This window comes from Chrysemys picta, chromosome 8 (genome assembly GCF_011386835.1).
Source record: "Chrysemys picta bellii isolate R12L10 chromosome 8, ASM1138683v2, whole genome shotgun sequence".
In the NCBI taxonomy this organism is placed as follows: domain Eukaryota; kingdom Metazoa; phylum Chordata; order Testudines; family Emydidae; genus Chrysemys; species Chrysemys picta.
In genome coordinates, this window is record NC_088798.1 from 98700752 (window position 1) to 98718443 (window position 17692).

The 17692-nt window shown below is 45.2% G+C and overlaps 1 protein-coding gene across 8 annotated transcripts in view; it reads left to right on the top strand.

The window, feature by feature from the left end:
• The window catches only part of JADE2 (jade family PHD finger 2), a 226500-nt gene that overhangs the window by 87214 nt on the left and 121594 nt on the right, over window positions 1–17692 (top strand). For 5 of the 8 annotated variants that reach the window (XR_002888552.3, XM_065555006.1, XM_008166405.4 and 2 more), the window contains 2 exons: window positions 11136–11193; window positions 14903–14988. Coding sequence is in view for 6 of the 8 variants with exons in the window: in XM_065555006.1 (XP_065411078.1) it covers window positions 11136–11193; window positions 14903–14988 (144 nt within the window). In the remaining 2 variants the exon portion in view is untranslated. Of the gene's footprint in view, window positions 1–2796; window positions 2911–11135; window positions 11194–14902; window positions 14989–17692 lie in introns of all 8 variants that reach the window. The other 3 variants (XR_010589898.1, XM_042850884.2, XM_065555008.1) reach the window with 1 other exon arrangement.

Below are 17692 nucleotides of genomic sequence, written 5' to 3' on the forward strand. Positions count from 1 at the left end.
GTCTCTGGGGAATCATTTAATGATCAGCACTTGCCTCCTACTTGCACAATCTTGACCACATTTTTTTACAATTTGGTGTGTCTCTTTGGTGGAGCATCTAATAGGATTTTAATTTTAGGAACTGGGTTTACATTTAATTTGGAGCTAATTACCTTTTCAAATGACAGTGACTCCATCTGTCAAACTCCCCTCCTTGAAAGGTGCTTTCAGAGTGAAATAGTGTGGGAAGTTGTGAACTGCTTCTGCAGGGTGCAAAAGCTACTGGATTTTCAGGCTCAGGTGCAATTGTGGAAAGCCCCCTGTGTGTCCCTAAGTCCCATTAATCTTTTGAACAGCAAGTGCAAATCTCAAACTACCTGGTAAGATGCTCTTTCCAAATACCAAACCAATTTGTTTTCTTCCCTTCCCCCACACCAGCTATCATTTACACATAATACAATTATTGTTTTAAATCTGGATCCCCCTTACCAATGAGATCTTTGGAAATGAGGATTTGGCTCCACAGAAGGCGGTGCCCAGCCTCTCCCTTGGGGTAAAGAGCCTTGGTCTGAGGAATGGTGTTTGACCTTTAAGCATTTATTAGCCGTTGAGGTTAAAGTAATTGTGAGCTAAAAGTAAAAATAGTTTGCAAAAAGGTTAGGTTTGTTTTTTGGTAGGAAAGATCAGGTGGGTTTCTGAAAATCAAGGCTTTGTCCAGAGACTGAGTTAAGGGTTATAGGCAGGGAGGTGAAATTAATTTAATTCAATCGTGATTCTGCTAATAGAGCATTTGGCACCGAGCTCTGGTCCTCAAACTGCCAGTTCAATAAGGATTTGATCCTGTGGGATTTTGTGCATGTTCTGCAAGGTGTGGCCTGAACTCTCCTGGACTTCAGTTGGAGTTAAGGGGGCTTAGTAGCGTGCAGGACGGAGCCATTGATTCTGTGCACAGTATGCAGTGCCCATCCTCATTTACTTTTCTCTCTGTATTTGTGCATGTCACAGGGTGGGACTCACCCCTGCAGTGCCTCCTGCTGGTCGTCCAGGGAATTAGCGTTTCCAGCCTCCAGAACACCCTCTGCAGGCCAGTGTCCCACTTGCAACTGGGCCCAAGTCCCTCCTGGACCCCGGTGCCCCTTTCAAGTCAAGGTGCTGCCCCCTGGCAGTACCCCACAGATTTGGTTCTCCCCTCCCCAGGAACCCCCACCCTCTATCCCCACCTCAGACTATGGCTACTGCCAGTCTCGATCTAGCCCCCATTCATTGGGGCAGACTGCAGTGTAAATGCCACTCATCACTGGCAAAGGGGGTTTGCACCTGCTGCCTCTGCCTACCCTTGGGCTGCCCCTCTGCAACCCCAGTATCCTTTCCAGCCTTTAACAAGGCCTGCAGCCTGGGGGGTTTCCAGGCTGGAGCTCCCCCAGCTCCTCTAGCCTTCCACCAGCCCTGCTCCACTTTAGGTACTCTTTCTCAGCTCCCAAGCAGCCAGGCCCTTCTCCCTCAAGAGCTAGAGGGAGAGTCCTCTCAGCGCCTGGATTCACTGGCTTTTATAGGGCCAGCTGCAGTCTGATTGGGGCATGGCCCAGCTGCGGCTGCTTCCCCAATCAGGGAGCCTTTAGCTTGCAGCCCCAGCCCTCTCCCAGGGCTGGCTTCAAGCCCTTTCAGGGCAGGAGCCGGTGACCACCCCGCTACAGTGCATAACGAATTTTCAGTGTGTGGCAACCTCTTCATGCCCAGAGTAACCTCTCTGATATCTGTGATGGGTTTAAACATGTGGAGAGAGCTGGTTAATGAGAGGATGAAAATAAAAGTCAGAAAAGGAAAGGAAAGTCATAAATATGAGTAATAAAGAAAAAAAATCCCCTACTAGATATGGAAAAAATGCAAAGCAGAGGAAGTGAGCGGGACTTGTTTTGTTTTAAATTTAAATGAGATTAAAATTTGCTCCAGGAACCAAGACAGCAAGCAGTGCTTAGTGCAGAGAAGAACAAGGACGCTTGTCTTTTACTGAGACACTTTAGATGCCCTTTGCTCTAACACATTGAAATTGACTGCAGCCCACACAGAAATTAATGGGTCAGATCAGATTCACCACTCCGGATGCAGTGGGGTGCTGTATGACACTACCCATGCCTGTGGGGACGCTGCTGCCGATGGTGCGTTCATCCCCAGAAAAGGGCAGCATTAAAATCCAATTGAGGCTTCTTATTTGAAGCCTGCCCAGGAGAGCCAGCAAGCTGGGACCCATCCTGTCTCAGGCCAGCTACAAACACTTCACGACTATGCTGGCAAGCTTTGGCTTCCCATCAGAGCAAGGGTTGTGGGTGGTTTGCAGTGCTGGGCAGAGGTGGAAAGGTCTGGGGAAGGCCGTGCAAGAGGGGACCAGAGGGCAATATTTTTTTCCCTAATTAACATAGCAAAGTGTCTTAATTGAAGTGAGAGTAGGCCAGAAGGCAGCACATGGGGGACAAATCCTAGCTTAAAATATATGTAATGAACCACAGCATCTAAAATAGATGCAGTGAACTACTGGGATGTTAGCAGGGATAGTCAATGGAGCTGATCCACGGCTCCCCTGGCTCTTAACTTCCCTCTCCTTTCCACTGACCAGCCCTCCCTGCATTCGCATCCCGTAGACCCTGGCTGTCCCTTTCTTGTTCCTCAGCACCCAGCTGCCCAAGACCCTGATCTCTCTGTTCCTCTGCCTCCTTCTCTCCCAGCCCTCTTCTTGTCCCTAATGATAATGGAAGATCCCCTTTGCCTTTCCGTCCCCTTCTCAAAGCTGTGTGCATCAGCCTTCCCTTTCCTGTCTCCTAGGAATAACCTCCAGCTGTCTCAAGTCTCTACTTCTCTGCCCTGACCCTTTTCAAGCACCTCCTACCTCATGAGGACCTGCCTCCCCGGCCAGACTTTACCACCAGGACCTAAAAAGTAGGAAATTGACCAAGACCAAGGGTTTCAGGGCCAGGGCAACAGGGAATTGGTGCTAATGCCGGGTGGGTCAATCAGGCATCCTGGTTTGCAGCGGGTCACTGGGCAAGTGGTAGCTCAGGCCTCTTGCCTGGGGCTAAGCCTGTAAGCAGATGGTGGCTCAGGCTTCCTGCCCAAGGGCTAAATAGATAAACAGCCAACGGCTCATCCAGCCCCGAGTGAAGGGCTGGGAGTAGGAGGATCTGGGCCTGCCCTTCTCCACCGGGTCCCAGCCCAGGGCCCTAGAAGCGATGGGTGGTCCCACCACAGGGTTGGCAGGGAAGCGTGGGGTAGCTACCTTGTCTCCCAGCAGCACAGCCGAGTCAATGTCTCACTTCCCTGGGCTACTTCCTACTGGCGGCTGGTGAGGCTGCTCCACGGCTGTTGAGACCTGGTTCCTCCTCTCCACGTCAAGCGGCTCACTCTTCGCTTCCTCTCTGGGTCTCCATCTCACGGGGCAACGGCTGGTCTTCTCCCAGGCCGGCTCAGGGGGACCATCGTCTGCCACAGTTGGTTGAGGATTCTGCTGGCACTTTGGTGCCCTGGGAAGGACATCTGGCTCCTTCCCTGGCCTAGCCCCAACTGAGCAAGGGCAGGGCCCTGCTCTTGTACTTTCTGTCCCACGCCCTTATGTCCTGTGTGGGGGGGGAGCTTGGTTAGCTGAGCTCGCAAGGTGGGTTAATCCCCTCTGTCCTGGAGTGAGGCCGCTTTGCATCACACATGCCTCGATGATTTACCAGCAGAATCAGGGAATCAGAGGGATTGGGCCCAGTGTGTGTATTTCCTTGCCAGGCTTTAATAATGCTCTGTAGAGATTTGTTAACCATGTGAAGCTAATTCAGCCCTGGTGTAAGTGGGAAGCATTGTAACATCCATTGAAACCTTAGAAGCTGCTCTTAGTCGTGTCAGGGTTGAATTTGATCTGTGGTGTTTTTGCACAGCAAATTCAGCCCCTTAACTGAAAAGTTTGTTCTCTTGGTATCACAAAGCAATCTGAATATACCAAATGCAAAAACCCCATTGGAGTTCATGGGAGTTTTGTCTGAATAATGATTGAGTCCTGTAGGATTTGGCTCCAAAAGTGTAAAGATAAAATTTATGTCACAGTCCGATGAAGATGAATGAGTCTGTGACAGTATAACATCTAAAGCCTCTCTATCCTCTTCTCTGTATGTTATACCTGTCTAATTGCCTGTCATACAGACCTCAAGACAAGGCAAATAAACAGTTAACACAAAAGCGAAAACACAATGAGCTGCCCCATTCTTCTAATTCACAAAAATGGAATGGAAGTACCATGAGTTGTTACAAGAAAGTGACTGATTTGGAAAAAAGTTTCCTAAGTTACTACTGGAGCCTCTGCTCTCTATTTGTATTTTTGTTTCTTTATGTTAGTATCAAACAGGGAAGTGGTTTCTCACAGCTCCCATTGCAATTTAGGAGGAAAACACAGAATTCAATGTATTTTTTCACAACCATCACACAAAATAAGAAGTCGTTGGAGAGGGGAAGCTAGGAGCACAAGGGAAGGTCTTAGGATAGGCATACCTCCCCCCCAAAACAAATCAGAAATATATGGTGCCACCAGACTCCTTGTTGTTTCAGAAATATATGGTGACCAAATAATTTTTTACTGTAATTTCCTCTCCAGAGAACATTTGTAGATTAATTAGAGTTTAATATGGGGGCTCCAATCACATGTTAAAGTGGTTTAGGAATTTGCAAATAGAGTTTGCTGTATAATTCTGTCTTTCATGTTAAAGAGTGCCTCTATAGGAGAGACCTTTCCAGTCAAAATTATATTAGCATCTTATTTTATTCATGCTCCTTAGTGACCTGCTGTAGAGGTGGTCTCAGAAATTGCCTGCTTGGAATGCATTTTTTGGGAAAGTAACTGTATTTTGTACTGGCATTGTTAGGCCATGGTTCTGTGCTTGAGTCTGAACTGTAAAGCTGAAACCAGAGGGGAGTTCAGGCAGATTTTTGTGCCGTGGCCCCCATGGTCCGTGGAACCACTCATCACAGACATATGTGAAGTCTTCTAGCATTTCCGCTTCACCTACAATATCCCAGAATGCTTTATTCTAGCACATCACAGATACCAAATGTTTCATTGCAACCCCAGGTACCTGTGATGCCACAGAGTGAGATAGTGTATTTTGGCCAATAGATGCATTTGCTGTGCTAGAGTGGAATCTCTGCCCAGTGAGCTAAGATGTGCCAGTGGATTTCCCAGAGCATATGAAGGGTGAAGGGTTAGTCAAAAAGTATTTCATTTGCGAATGCCCCCCAAAGCCTGGTAAAAGCCTTTCTAATGGTCTTTGCTTCTTTAAAACCTAAATTTTGAGCTAAATATGACCTGACAGTGACCTTTAAGAGCATTATTTTTTTTTTCACCATTTGTTTAGAACTTTGATAAAGATCCTCTAAGTGGAAAAGGTCAATTAAAGGAGAAATGAAATTAAAACATGAATCAAGATTATTTTTAAAGTGTCAAATATGTGTGTGGACTTAAAAAAGTACCGAGTAGTATGTTTTCAAACCAAATTGGCTGTGAAAACTTCTTTCACAGACCAGGCAAGGCTTGAGTCCAGGCTCTTATAGGTCTGTGTTTTCTCTGTTAGAGAGGATGACATAACTAAAGGAATGCAAGGAATGTAGCTTCATGCATTGTTACGTAGGATGCCTGAGGGGTGGCTTAGTGATCTAATCAGCAGGATGGGGCAATTGAGAGTCTTTGGAATCACATGTTCAAATTCTGTTCGAGTTGACTCAGCTATTTATTCCTCCAAGATTAATGAATTGAGTGCCATCTACGTCACTGCCTAGGGGCTTTCAGACAAGACATTAAGAAAGCAGTGTCCTTTCTGTGCTGCATGGAAATTAAGGACCCTGCAACATTTTTCCTAAAAGCTGTGGCTGGTCCAGTGCCCTGGGCAAAAACATCCTCTCCCTTCACTTGTGCAGTGCACTGTGCATCAGCTGGCTGTCTTCATCCACCCAAGATCTGGAGGCATTTCAATAGTGCTGTATGGCCAGATTCTGTTCAAATCAATGGAGTTAATCCAGTTTTAAACCAGAATTATGTAGAGCAGAATTTGTCTTAGAGGGTGCAATCCTGGCTTCACTCAAGTCAGTGACAAAACAATTGATTTATATAGAACCAGGAGTTTACCCATGCTGTGTAAAGCACTTCGGAATGAAAGATGCTGTGTAAATGTAAAACATTATATACTGATCCTGTAGTCTTTCTGTATTTAGAATTCACATGGAGTTTGATGGGAGAGATGTGTGTGGAATGTCTGTATTATTGCCTTACCAGAATAATGTTTGCCCTTCTATAATGGCTTCCATCCAAGGATCTCGAAGCACTTTACAAACATAAATTAAAGTTAGCCTTCTCACTCCTGGGGGCAGGACCTTATTTGCAGGTGAGGAAAACGAGTTATAGAAAAGTTAAGTGACTTGTCTAAGGTCATTCAGGAAGTCTGTAGAACAGCTCGGAACAGGACCGAGGGGCCAAATTCAGTCTTGGTGAATTCAGTGGAGTTTCAGCAGAGTATGCCAGGGCAGAAATCAGTCCTAGTCACTTGACTCCCAGACCTGTGCCTTGGTCACATAACCATCCTTCTTCCCTTGGGTAAAGGCCTTAGGAGTCAGTAATACTATCTATCATATCTTCCAGGAGAACCTTAGATGGATGACACATGCCTTGGTGTTCTACTGGAAATTCCATTGGGCATTACTAGAATCCTTTGGTTTCCATGGCTCTCTGTTTCATTCTACTAGCCTATATTTGTTTCAGTTGTATGAAGAATTAGCCCCAGGATTCAGTCAATCAGAAGTCCAATCATTGTGCTCCAAAATCCTGTGTGCCAGTTGGAACCAATAGGAACCAGTTGAAAATGTCCAACTGGAATTTCCACTAAGGATAAGTAAACTGCTGTTAAATCCATCTTCAATATCTTTTTCCCCAAGCAAAATCTAATGGCTAGTAAGTACAAGGCTGGTTTAATAACATCTGTTTCCTCTTGAATCACTCCAAGTATTGATATTGCCATATTCTCAAGGAACATTTTTAATCATGTTTTGACAGCGCAATGTTTTACCACAACAGTGATAGTTAAATGTTTATGTTACTTTGTAGTATTATCCCTTATAATGCTGAGATAAAACATTGCACATGTACTGAGAAATAAAGACATTGCTAGGATTTTATATGTTGAAGTATTGGTGGGTATTCTCATATTCTTTGAGGGAAAATGGCATGCTATGGCGTGCTATCAAGTGTGGTTTGTTGTTAATAGCTACTCTGATTAAATCACACACAAAATACATACAAATGTTTTATTCTCCTTTTCCTCCTAAGATTTTAGGAAAAAGGGGGGTAAATGCAATCTAAGTCCCCCTTAGCTTTCTTAGGAAAAATAAATTACTGGGAGGAATGCCATGAGAATATGCGTGCGTGTGTGTGTGTAAATAACATATGAAATGTCTGCCCACATCCCATAATACAATAATTTAGATTAGTTAATAAGATATCACTTTTCTTCCGTAGCTCTCAAACCTCTGTTCAGAGGTGGGGAAATACCGTTATCCACATTTTACAGATTGGGAAACTGAGGCACGGAGAGGCTAATTATTTTAGAGTGTTTCTTAGTCTGGATGCTTCAGTTTTTGTGTGTCCAATATTAGACTCCTAGGATCTGATTGTCAGGACTACTAAGCACTCACCATTCCCATTGACTTCAGTCAATTCTGTGACTTGTCCGAAGTCACAAAGCGAGTCAGCAGCAGAAGAGGGAATATCCCTTGTACCATGCTGATAGCACCCAGACGTTGGATTGCTGAACTGGGCTGTAGAGGAGGCCACCCCTTCAAATCCTCTGGGGAGATTTCAGAGTAGCAGCCGTGTTAGTCTGTATCCGCAAGAAGAACAGGAGTACTTGTGGCACCTTAGAGACTAACAAATTTATTAGAGCATAAGCTTTCATGGGTTACAGCCCACTTCTTCAGATGCATATAGAATGGAACATATATTGAGGAGATATATATACACACATACAGAGAGTATGAACAGGTGGGAGTTGTCTTACCAACTCTGAGAGGCCAATTAAGTAAGAGAAAAAAAACTTTTGAAGTGATAATCAAGATAGCTCAGTACAGACAGTTTGATAAGAAGTGTGAGAATACTTACAAGGGGAGATAGATTCAATGTTTGTAATGGCTCAGCCATTCCCAGTCCTTATTCAATCCTAAATTGTTTATATCTAGTTTGCATATCAATTCCAGCTCAGCAGTCTCTCCTTGGAGTCTGTTTTTGAAGTTTTTCTGTTGTAAAAGAGCCACCGCAGGTCTGTCACTGAATGACCAGACAGGTTAAAGTGTTCTCCCACTGGTTTTTGAGTATTATGATTCCTGATGTCAGATTTGTGTCCATTAATTCTTTTGCGTAGAGACTGTCCAGTTTGGCCAATGTACATGGCAGAGGGGCATTGCTGGCACATGATGGCATATATCACATGGGTAGATGTGCAGGTGAATGAGCCCCTGATGGTATGGCTGATGTGATTAGGTCTTATGATGATGTCACTTGAATAGATATGTGGACAGAGTTAGCATCGGGCTTTGTTACAAGGATAGGTTCCTGGGTCAGTGTTTTTGTTCAGTGATATGTGGTTGCTGGTGAGTATTTGCTTTAGGTTGGGGGGTTGTCTGTAAGCGAGGACAGGTCTGTCTCCCAAGATCTGTGAGAGTGAGGGATCATCTTTCAGGATAGGTTGTAGATCTTTGATGATGCGCTGGAGAGGTTTTAGTTGGGGGCTGAAGGTGACAGCTAGTGGTGTTCTGTTATTTTCTTTGTTGGGCCTGTCTTGTAGGAGGTGACTTCTGGGTACTCGTCTGGCTCTGTCAATCTGTTTTTTCACTTCAGCAGGTGGGTATTGTAGTTTTAAGAATGCTTGATAGAGATCTTGTAGGTGCTTGTCTCTGTCTGAGGGATTGGAGCAAATGCGGATATATCTTAGAGCTTGGCTGTAGACAATGGATCGTGTGGTGTGTCCTGGATGGAAGCTGGAGGCATGTAGGTAAGTATAGTGGTCAGTAGGTTTCCGGTATAGGGTGGTATTTATGTGACCATTGCTTATTAGCACAGTAGTGTCCAGGAAATGGACCGCTTGTGTGGATTGATCTAGGCTGAGGTTGATGGTGGGATGGAAATTATTGAAATCAAGATGGAATTCCTCAAGGGCTTCTTTTCCATGAGTCCAGATGATGAAGATGTTATCAATGTAGCGCAAATAGAGTAGGGGCATTAGGGGACGAGAGCTAAGGAAGCGTTGTTCTAAGTCAGCCATAAAAATGTTGGCATACTGTGGGGCCATGTGGGTACCCATAGCAGTGCCGCTGACTTGAAGGTATATATTGTCCCCAAATGTGAAATAGTTGTGGGTGAGGACAAAGTCACAAAGTTCAGCCACCAGGTTAGCTGTGACATTATCGGGGATACTGTTCCTGATAGCTTGTAGTCCATCTTTGTGTGGAATATTGGTGTAGAGGGCTTCTACATCCATAGTGGCCAGGATGGTGTTTTCTGGAAGATCACCGATGGATTGTAGTTTCCTCAGGAAGTCAGTGGAGTCTCGAAGATAGCTGGGAGTGCTGGTAGTGTAGGGCCTGATGAGAGAGTCCACATAACCAGACGAGCCTGATGTTAGGGTGCCAGTGCCTGAGAAAAAAATGTCTGTACTGGGCTATCTTGATTATCACTTCAAAAGTTTTTTTTCTCTTACTTAATTGGCCTCTCAGAGTTGGTAAGACAACTCCCACCTGTTCATGCTCTCTGTATGTGTGTATATATATCTCCTCAATGTCACTTCCGAAGAAGTGGGCTGTAGCCCACGAAAGCTTATGCTCTAATAAATTTGTTAGTCTCTAAGGTGCCACAAGTACTCCTGTTCTTTTTTCTGGGGAAATTGCAGTTAGTGCAGAGTGCAGCATCTCAGCCAAGGCTGAGCACTCAGTTCTCCCCCATTCCTCACAAACTGGTAGGTGGAGAGGGGTGGGAGGGTGAGGAGTAGATGGAACCATGGCTTTTTAGGCATTGTTTTTCAGGCAGAGATCACATTACACCTGTGCTCTGCGATCTACCCCTGCTTTCATTTGATTTCCAGGTGACGTTTATTGGCTTGGCTCATGTCTCCTACAGACCTGTCACATCATGTGATTCCTCAGCAGTGGTGATGTAGGATGATTAACAGACCTGGGAGGGGACTGGTGGCAGGGTGTTCTTGGTGAGGGGTTCAGGTCTCCCGAGCAGGCTTCCCACCTTGATTTGCTAGAGACTGGATTTTGTGACCTTTGAGACATGATGCAAGACTCACTTGTTCTCGCAGGCTTTGCCGGGATGGGTCGGGGTTGAGATGGAGGCCTTGATGAAGGTTACACCGGTGTTATGGAAAGGTTGGTAGGAGGTCTGTGTTATGGGAAGTATATTTCAGGTTTGTATGGAATGCAACTAGGATTTGACAGGCACATGTGAAGTCAAGTTAAACGGATATTGGCTCAGTGGGCAAGTGGGAAGATAAGTCAGAGGGTGACATCCTGGCTCCTCTGAAGTCAAAGGCAAAACTCCTATTGACTTCAGTGGAGCCCAGATTTCACCCAGAGACCCTATTAAAAGTGCATAGATCCATTTCTTACATCTATTCCCTTCTTAACATTATCGCTCAATCCTGTAGTTCACTGGCCATCTATTGCCATATTCGACAAGTGACTGCTGCTTGATTCAGTAGCTCTGTATTCCAGTCTTTACGGCATCTTTCCATGGGTTCTCTGTGCTGTAGTGGTGAGCATTTTTCACCTAGTGCATTTGGGTGCCAGACTTGAATGGGCATTAGGCAAATTGCTGTACAGAGCAGAGTGACAAAAATGCGATCACATCCTTACCTCCTACCAGCGGAGAAACTCAGGAGAGAAATTTTGCCATCCTTAAAGTTTTGTGAAGTAGGGACTCAGTGCTGTTTTACATTCTTTCCCCCTCCTCCCATACTTCTCTGTCATTAGGGTAAGTATTTGCTAGTGTGACTGGGTTAATGTGATGCGTGGATATTCAGAGATAACAGTGATTTGGTACGGTGATGAGTTTCCTGAACAGTAAGTGTAACATTCAATTTCTTTTGTTACAGATGGAAGAGAAACGACGAAAGTACTCAATCAGCAGTGATAACTCAGACACCACTGACAGTAAGACCTTTAATTCAAGGCTTTGAACAAGATAACTAAGCGATTCACCTCCAGCAGGGAAAGCATTTGAATAATTACTTTGCAAGGAGTTGGGAAAGCTGCATTTACTGGGTAGTCTCAGTACAATAAATTGTGCACTGGGATCCATTTTCAAAAATGCATTACTGATGTACAACGAGTTGATATCAATTTAAATGTCTGGCTGTGGGCGACTCTTATCTGATAAAAGTGTCCTCCTCCGGTGAGAGTTTGGGTGAGAGACTGAGAGCTACAAAGCAGCGTTGATTGCAGAACTTCAAATAAAACAAAGCCTTTATTAGACAGGACACTGCAGACTGTCTTCTCACCTTTATTACACTCAGTGTGCATTTAGCTTCAGATGGAATCATGTTGATGGAAAGTAAAGTTCCTATTGGGAAACTATGTATTGAGCACTCCCTGTGGCCTCTGTGAAGATGAAACCCCTTGATTTCTCATAATGAGAGGCGGATTAGATTGGGGGAAAGGCATTAAGGCCTCAATTCAGCAAGGCATGTAAGATTATACTTAATTATAAGCATGGGTTTCACTTCATTCCCTATTCAGCACCTCATTAAAGCGCATGCTTAAGTATAAGCATGTGGGTAAGTGCTTTGCTGAATTGGGGCCTTAGGGCACAGCCTTGTGAATTGCAGAATGCCCTTGACTCCTACTGGCTTCAGTGCCATTGCCCGCTGCTAGAGAACTATAGTGTCCCAGAGACTCTATTGCAGGGATCAGCAACGTTTGGCACGCAGCTAATGGGGGCGGCGAGAAGCGGTGTGGGCGGGCGAGAAGTGACGCGGTACTGGCCGCGGCTTCCCGCCGCCCCCATTGGCCCGGGACAGCGAACCGCAGCCAGTGGGGGCCGCGATCGGCTGAACCTGCCGCGTCAGCAGGTAAATAAACTGGCCCAGCCCGCCAGGGTGCTTACCCTGGCGAGCTGCGTGCCAAACGTTGCCGACCCCTGCTCTATTGTAACCCTCAGCTGGTCTCTACAGTTTTCTGTTGGTTTCAGACACAGGAACATATAAGTAGGCCTGGGATTTATTGAGAGCGAGGCACTTTGCAGGATCAGGCCATTCGAATGTTGAAGACTGGGAGACTCTCAGCCACTGACATTAAAGTCATGGCCTGATGGTTCTTTGTCCAGCAGTATTTTGTCCTTATAATGCGGGTTAGATGAGATAGATGGTGGTTGCAGTTCCCACAGCTGTAGCCAGAGTAAGGCCCTCCCTGACCATGGTGGGAATCCCAGAAGGCAGCACCAGTGGGGGAGATTGCAATGTTAAAAGGAATAATTAGGGCTATACACCAGGGTGGCAGTAGGGTCCCTCTTTTTGTAGTCAATATTTTGTATTGACACTGGGGTTACTGTACAATGAGCTTACTAAACCCAGTAGCGTTAACTAGCTTCCATGGGCTTCTTGGGGTAAGGCATATATTTAATCATGGTATTAAACGACACGGACTTATCTCTATTGGACTTTGGTATTTATGCAACAGGTAATATCTCAGCTGTTGACAAATGCTCTCCCGCAGCGTAATTGTAAACAAAACTATGACCTTTTTTATGCCTTTGCCAGAAAGAGATGGTAGCCTGGTGTATTATCTTGGTTCACATGGTTTTAATACCACATTATAGTTTGCTTTGAGGCAGGTAAAGTGGGAATTATTGATTTGATCTCTTAGTGCAAACTATGGGCCTGATCTTGTAACCCCTACTCATTGAGTAGGGTCTACTGGTGTGAGTAATGACTGCTAACATCTCTTTTCTTGTGTCCTAAAAATCAACAATCTGAGATTTAGTCAGTCATGTGGGGGAGTTGACTTCAAAGCCAGGGTTCCCCACCAAGGATGCCCTGGGAAGAGACAGCAGGGACACCCGCTGATAGCAGCTGCCACAGGGAGGTATGTAGGTGAAGGCTTCCCTGAGACAGGATAGTGATCATTTGCAAGTGCCAAGGACAAAAATTTACTATTGATACAGCTTGTATTTTATTACATTCTTAACAAGTGACATATTATTCCGTGGAGATTTAGGACAGATATTCCTTGAATTATTTAGCACAGCAGGGTCTTGCTTTCCCATTGTTCTTGCACACTTTGATGGAACTCTAGACCCTACAGGATACAAATGATTGTGACCTTTGAACTAAGGGCTAAATCGTCTGCTGGTGTAAATCAGTGTCGCTCCATTGACTTCACTGACTTACACCGAGGGATTGAACTGACTGATTGACACCAGCCTTAGCTCTTTAAGCTTTTTTGAAAGCTTTGTGTTAGGCCATGTTTCTGCCAGCTTCTTGCATGGTTTGGCTTTGGTGATATACAACGTAGAAGTTGTCCCTGCATGTGCCCATTCAGCCATTGGCTTAACCTGTCAACGGCATTTAATTCTCAGTAAACGTAACTGACGGTTACTCTGGACCCAGCTATAAAAGATGTATTTATAGTGGTACGTGGAGGGGTGCTGCTGTAGCTAAGATTGAGTTGTCATTATTATTATTATTATTATTTATTTATTATAATGTTTAAATATTTGTGGTATTATTTATTACCCAGCATGGACAAGATTTATTATTACTTTTCTTATGCTTGGTGCTGCACAAGCCTCAAAATAAAGAGAGTCCTTTAATAATAATGGAAAGACAGTTTTAGCACTGGAATGTGATGGGAATGTTGTGTTTATTTCCTCAATACAATGTGTAGTGTAGCTTTTTACTCGGTGCAGCTGTGGGCTGGTGGAGTACCTCTAGGCTTAAGCATTAAAAGACATGGGTTCTAATCTTGGCTCTTTCATGACAGGGTTATCTGGGCATCAGTTTTGTCAATACTTTCAGCCTTGGCAGCTGAAGTCGAAGTATGGATTTAGGTGGAACTTTAGGCACCCGTGTTTGTAAATTTTAGCCCTAAATTCTTATTTTGTCCCCTAAAAAGTTGTCGATTTCGGAGGTGCTGAGCCAAGGGAGCTACAGTGTTCAGCCCTGCTGGAAATCAAGCCCCTCTTATTTAGATGCATAAATAGGTGTTTGAGCGTCTAACTTTAGGCTCCCGAGTTTCCAAATACTGGTCTGAACTGCTGTGTGCCTCTGTTTCCCTGTCTCAAAGGGGGGATAATAATGCTTACCCACCTTAGTAAAGCACTTTGGGATCTACAAATGAAAAGTGCTAGATAAGGATTATATTTTGTTTCAGTGTCAGTCCAAATTCACTCCTACTCCACACAAACCTGATGCTCTTCTCAGTGTCAGCTATTGGCTTCAGAAATGCCAAATAATGGAACTGAGACTGGACTGACGTGAAGTTAACCGCAGGTCATTTCTAGCTTCATAATCTTGCTCTACTAGTTTTTTTCGGTTTATTATTTTTGGTCTTTTGTGGTTTAAAGTGGACTTTGAGTTCTCATCAGCAGGAGATTGACAGTCCCAGAGCCTGGAGACAGCAGCAGTGCTAGCTTCCCTCATGCCTCCCCACTCCCATGCCTCCTCCCTCTACCAGGGGATCACTGGAGAGGATGAGAAGGGAGTTCATTCACCATGGCCCATTCACTCTTTGGCCTCCCAGCTGAGGGTCCAGCAAGGAGGGGGCGGGGGGGAACTGTTGTGATGGTGGGTCTTGTGACACAGATGACAAAAAAGCTGTGGTCAGTTTCTTCTGCAGATAACTCTTATCTTGTGTCTCATTTAAGGTCATACGACATCAGTGTCAAGATGCTCCAAAATTCCAAATACAAAATCCAGCTGGTCAAGACAGAAGGAGAAGAAGCCCTCTGAGGTTGGTTGCTTTTCTTGTTTCTAATCAGCCCGTGCTTTGGTAATTTTAGTGCTTGTCCAGGTGTAATGGAAACCAGCATAGCCAAGGCTGACAGTAGGCAGAGGTGCTAGAGCCATCTGTCCCTCTAAGAAGCTCCATACCTCTGTCAGTGTGCACTCAGCAACAGAGGCGCATTGTGCTCTTCCACCTCCCCATTGGCCCTCTAGAGCTGTCACTCTTCGTGGATCTCTCCCTGCGCATGTCTTTTGAGAATCTTTCATAATGGCATGGAATTATGGGGTGGGTCGTGGGTAGTCGGGAGGTAGTAGGATGGAGAAGAAGCTGGATAGGACCCTGTATATTACTTCCCTCAGGGACCCATAAAAGTAGAGCTGGCCTTGAGTGTATCAGCCAGAAAGCTATCCTGATAATGGCCTGCAAGCATCTCCAGTGCGTCATGAGCCTGCTCTGCTGGGAGAGTCTCCCCCCTGATTTCACTGTGAGTGGGATTGGGTTTTATTACAGTATTTGAATTTGCCTGATGGCTGAGGATTCCCAGTGATGAGCTGCCTGGCCAATTAGCCTGATCCCTTGCAAAAAGAGGCATATCTTGCAGAGGGAGGCATATCCATCAAGTATTTATATTCCTGTCATATAATTAGCTGCCCCTGTAGACCGTAGAATTTGATGGAGTAAAGTTTGAATTAATTGGTCACATGGGTCATATATATTAGAAGTCTCTGAGGCCAGGGGGAGGTATCCTCGGTTTAACATGGCGACTCCTCTCTTCTGGATAATTAGGGTGTACTGGGGACTGTTAAATAGGAGCCAATATAGTATTTAACCCAGAGGGGGAAATAAAGTTTCATTATTTTCCTTTGAGTTCCGCTGCGGGGCACCCGTGCATTAGGCTGAGGCAGTTGGCATATGGCCTTTTGCAGTGCCAGTCCCTTGCTCTACTAGCAGGGGATAAAAGGCACTGTCCACGTTGTGGCTGAAATGGTGCTAGCTGTAACACATGCTTCTGGCAGGCTTTCAGCACAGTTTCTCTGAGTTGGTTGGAGAGGAGCTAGGTTTTTTTTTTCTGAGAACCATGCTGTGATTGTGTTATAATACCATCCTGTAGCATGGAGTGAAGCTGTGTCATGTTTTGCCTAGCATGGGCCTCAGACATAATTCCCATGGGCATGGAAACTATACTAGCAACAGCTGTGTTGTAGCAACAGCAGTGTTTAAAGCTAGTCATTGCTATCTTGGTTTCCTCTGTAGTATGAACAGAACTTAAAAGCGGTACCAGTCTCCCTTTCCTTTGGACAAAGGTCCAGATCCAGAGTTGATTCAGAGTCTAGAGGGAGTCTACGTTCGTGTGACTGACACCGTCTTGCAATTTCCCCCTTGTATATGCTCCTCCAACTTAGACTCTCTCTAGATTCCTTTAGACCTGCTTAAGCACCATGTGTCTTACAGCCCCCAGCCTTGCACAGCATCTCTAAATTTGACCCCCAGTATGTGCTTGACCCTCCGTAACATTCTCAATTTGCATCAGATTGATAGATATTTGGGGGTGGTTCTCAAGGTTCTTCATTCACTCCCCAGGCCAGATGCACTGCCCCCTCCTCACTGGGACAGATCTAAACAAATCAGTTGACATAAGTCTCTATAGCCTGAGTGCTTTAGGCCCTGGCTATCTGAGAGACAGGCTGTCTCCCCAAGAATTGCTATGGCTGTTGAGGTCAGTGCAGGGACCCTTCAGAGAATCCTAAATTTAAACATCTGGGGGCTGCTGGCAGGGCAGTCTGAGAGGAGGGTTCGTCTCTCTGTGATTCATATTCCTGACAGTGCCTGAGTTTGTTGATCTTTTAAACCCATTGCAAGACCTGTCTCATCTCACTTAGGCTTTCTTGGCTGGCAGAGCAGGCTGGTAAAATAGGTTTTCTGTTCTGTATATGGCCCTTGAAAGATAGGTGACTGGGGACAAAAAAACCCCAAACAAACCAAAAACAAAAAAGAGGAAACTTGCAGCGTTGCCTCCTCTGTGGGCACAGTGGCCGCATCCTGTAGAGTAGCTGCTTCTGCCTATGTGTGACACATTTTAAAAGGCATCAGATTAGATATTTGTGAATTTCCAGCTTCTAGAAGGTATAAGATCCTCAGTCAACATTGGAACCCGCAACCATAGCAATGATTGAAATCACTCAGCACAAACCAAAGGGGAAACACTTGGCCTTTTAGCATGACACTGCACGGCTGGAAAGCTGTATCGTTTTCATGCCACAAGTACCATATTCCACTGCCCTGCCAAATACAGTTCCCTTCTGAAGTGGCACGTGTCAGGAATTCTCCCTTTGCACTAGTAGGAAAGACACATTTATTGTTGCTGCTCTTTAATATAAGTTGAAAAGGCTACATTTAGTGGCCAGCTAGAAAGAATATGGTTATTCATGCTGAGCAGTAAGGAAAATAAACCAGTTACAAATGAATTAACTGGAGGTGGGCCTGAACCAAAACCCCAGGTTCAAGCACCCCTGAGGAAGTTCAGAGCAGCTGGAATCAAACCCAGCTCTGAGCACCACTGCACTTTGGGAAAATTCAGATCTGGACCCATATCCAACTCTGCAGCTCAGGCTCATTGGTTAATACAGATGTATTGTGGCACCTTTCATCCCAGAAGATCCCATGCTGCTTTGTGAACTGCCATACACCGTGGTCCATTCTCAAACCAGGG